Source organism: Penaeus vannamei, chromosome 26 (genome assembly GCF_042767895.1).
Source record: "Penaeus vannamei isolate JL-2024 chromosome 26, ASM4276789v1, whole genome shotgun sequence".
Classification (NCBI taxonomy): domain Eukaryota; kingdom Metazoa; phylum Arthropoda; class Malacostraca; order Decapoda; family Penaeidae; genus Penaeus; species Penaeus vannamei.
This window is the reverse complement of record NC_091574.1, coordinates 14,918,641-14,921,140: the sequence shown is the minus strand read 5'-3', so window position 1 is coordinate 14,921,140 and position 2,500 is coordinate 14,918,641. Positions and strand designations below refer to the sequence as shown.

At 45.5% G+C, this 2,500-nt stretch overlaps 1 protein-coding gene across 1 annotated transcript in view; it reads left to right on the top strand.

Moving 5' to 3' along the window:
* LOC113821737 (adhesion G protein-coupled receptor L3) overlaps positions 1-2,500 on the top strand; it is a 33,111-nt gene that overhangs the window by 15,689 nt on the left and 14,922 nt on the right. The window contains exon 10 of the mRNA XM_070140059.1: positions 1,716-1,902. Coding sequence (XP_069996160.1) covers positions 1,716-1,902 — 187 coding nt within the window. The remainder of the gene's footprint in view (positions 1-1,715; positions 1,903-2,500) is intronic.

The window sequence follows — 2,500 nt, the reverse complement described above, 5'->3', positions numbered from 1 at the left end:
GAACTCCCGTGCTCGAGGCTCCTTATCGTGTGCAGTTTATGGTCTCGGCCATATATATATCTATTTATGAATATATACATGCATACAAACACACACACACACACACACACACACACACACACACACACACACACACACACACACACACACACACACACACACACACACACACACACACACACACACACACACACACACACACACACACACACACACACACACACACACACATACACACACACACACACACACACACACACACACACACACACACACACAGACACACACACACACACACACACACACACACACACACATACACACACACACACACACACACACACACACACACATATATATATATATGTATATATATATATATATATATATATATATATATATATATATATGTATATATATATATATATATATATATATATATATATATATATATATATATATATACACATTCTCATCTTTTTCATCTTCGTATCTGTCTTGTCCAACAGGAAGAGTATTATTTCAATAATTATGATATTCTTAAATATCGCTGGTCAGGGATTTATTTTATTTTTTTCTCTTGTTTATTCTGATCCGTCTTTTCGATGCAATATATCATTTCTCTTTCAATTCATATTTGGGTCTCGCTCACTTTGTCTGACAGTCTGAAGTGAGTCTAAGCTTTTCTAATGTCGACGTATGACAATCTGTTAGTCTTTCTGTCTGTTTGTCTGTCTTCGTCTCCCCACTCCTCTTTCGTTCTCTCCGTCCTATTGTGTATCTGTCCCTCTCTATCTCTCCTGTCCCGCTCCCTCTCTGTCCTTCTCTCCGATTCATTCTCTCCTTCGCATTACTCTCTCTCTGTCTCTCCCTCTTACTCTCCTTGTCTATCACTCTCCTTCCCTTTCTTTCTGTTTCTCTCCTAAACCCCTCTACGTTTCCGTCTGCCTAATCTTTTCCCTTTCCATGTCCCTCTCCGCCACATTTTCCCATTCTCTTTCCTTCTCTCCATTTCCCTCTTATTCCCCCTCCCTCTCCCCCTCCATCCCAGTCACCCTTTCCCTTTCCCTCTCCATCTTACTCCTTCCACTTCTCTCTCTCCCTCTTACTCTCCTTCATCTCTCCCTCCTTGTTTCCCTCTCCCTCTTACTCTTAATTCCGCTCTCCCTCTCCCTTTTATTTTTCCCACCACCACTCCTTCTCCCTTTCGCTTAAACTCTCCATCCCTCTCCCTCTTACTCTCCTTTCCCCCCTCCCTCCCCCTTTTATTTTCCCCACCACCCCTCCCTTTCCCTAAAACGCTCCATGCCAGTTTCCGATCCCTCTCCCTCTTACTCTCCTCCCTGTCTCTTAAACTCACGCTTTCTCCTCCCCCCCCCTTACTCTCCTCCCTCCTTTCCCTCTTACAATCCTTCTCCCTCTCCCTCTTACTCTCCTCCCTGTCTCTTAAACTCACGCTTTCTCCCTCTCCCCCTTACTCCCCTTCCTCCTTTCCCTCTTACCCTCCTTCTCCCTCTCCGTCTTGCTCTCTCCTTCCTCCTTTCCCTCTTACCCTCCTTCTCCCTCTCCTTCCTCCTTTCCCTCTTACCCTCCTTCTCCCTCTCCGTCTTGCTCTCCTTCCTCCTTTCCCTCTTACCCTCCTCCCTCTCCCTCTCCCTCTCCCACTTACTCTCCTCCTCCCTGTCCCTTACACTCACACTCTCTCCCTTCCCTAGGAGTACATGGATGACATTATCGAGGTGACAGGAAAGGTGCTAGAGAAGCCGCGTCCCTGGCGGAAGCTGACGAGGGCTGACACTGGGCGAGCGTCAGGAAAAGTGCAGGACGCAGTTGCCTCAGCAGCTGTCCAGGTCGTGGGATTACTCAGCAACAGGACAGAGGACTTCAAGAAGGAAAATTTGCGTGAGAAATAAATGGCTTTTTTTGTTTCTTCTGTTTTTTTCTACTTCCTTTTCTTCTTCTTGATCTTTCTTTCTCTTCTTCTCGTCGGTGACTATGAATGGTGTGGAGTGACGTGTGTGTGGGATGTGTCTTCCTTTGTCTCACTCTCTCTCTCTCCCTCTATCTATCTATCTTTCTTTCTTTCTATCTCCTTATCAATCTATCTGCATCAATCGATCCAAGTACCTTTTTATCTGTCCGTGTGTGTATTTATTTCTATTTATTTGTCTGCTTGTCTGTCAGTGTCTGTTCTTGTAAAGAACTCTCTCTCTCTCTCTCTCTCTCTCTCTCTCTCTCTCTCTCTCTCTCTCTCTCTCTCTCTCTCTCTCTCTCTCTCTCTCTGTCTCTGTCTCTCTCTCTCTATCTCTCTATCTATCTCTCCCTCTCCCTCTCTCTGTCTGTCTGTCTGTCTGTCTGTCTGTCTGTCTATCTGTCTCTCTGTCTATCTGTCTCTCTCTCTCTCTCTCTCTCTCTCTCTCTCTCTCTCTCTCTCTCTCTCTCTCTCTCTCTCTCTCTCTCTCTCTCTCTCTCTCTCCTCCCTCTCTCTCTTTCTCTCTCT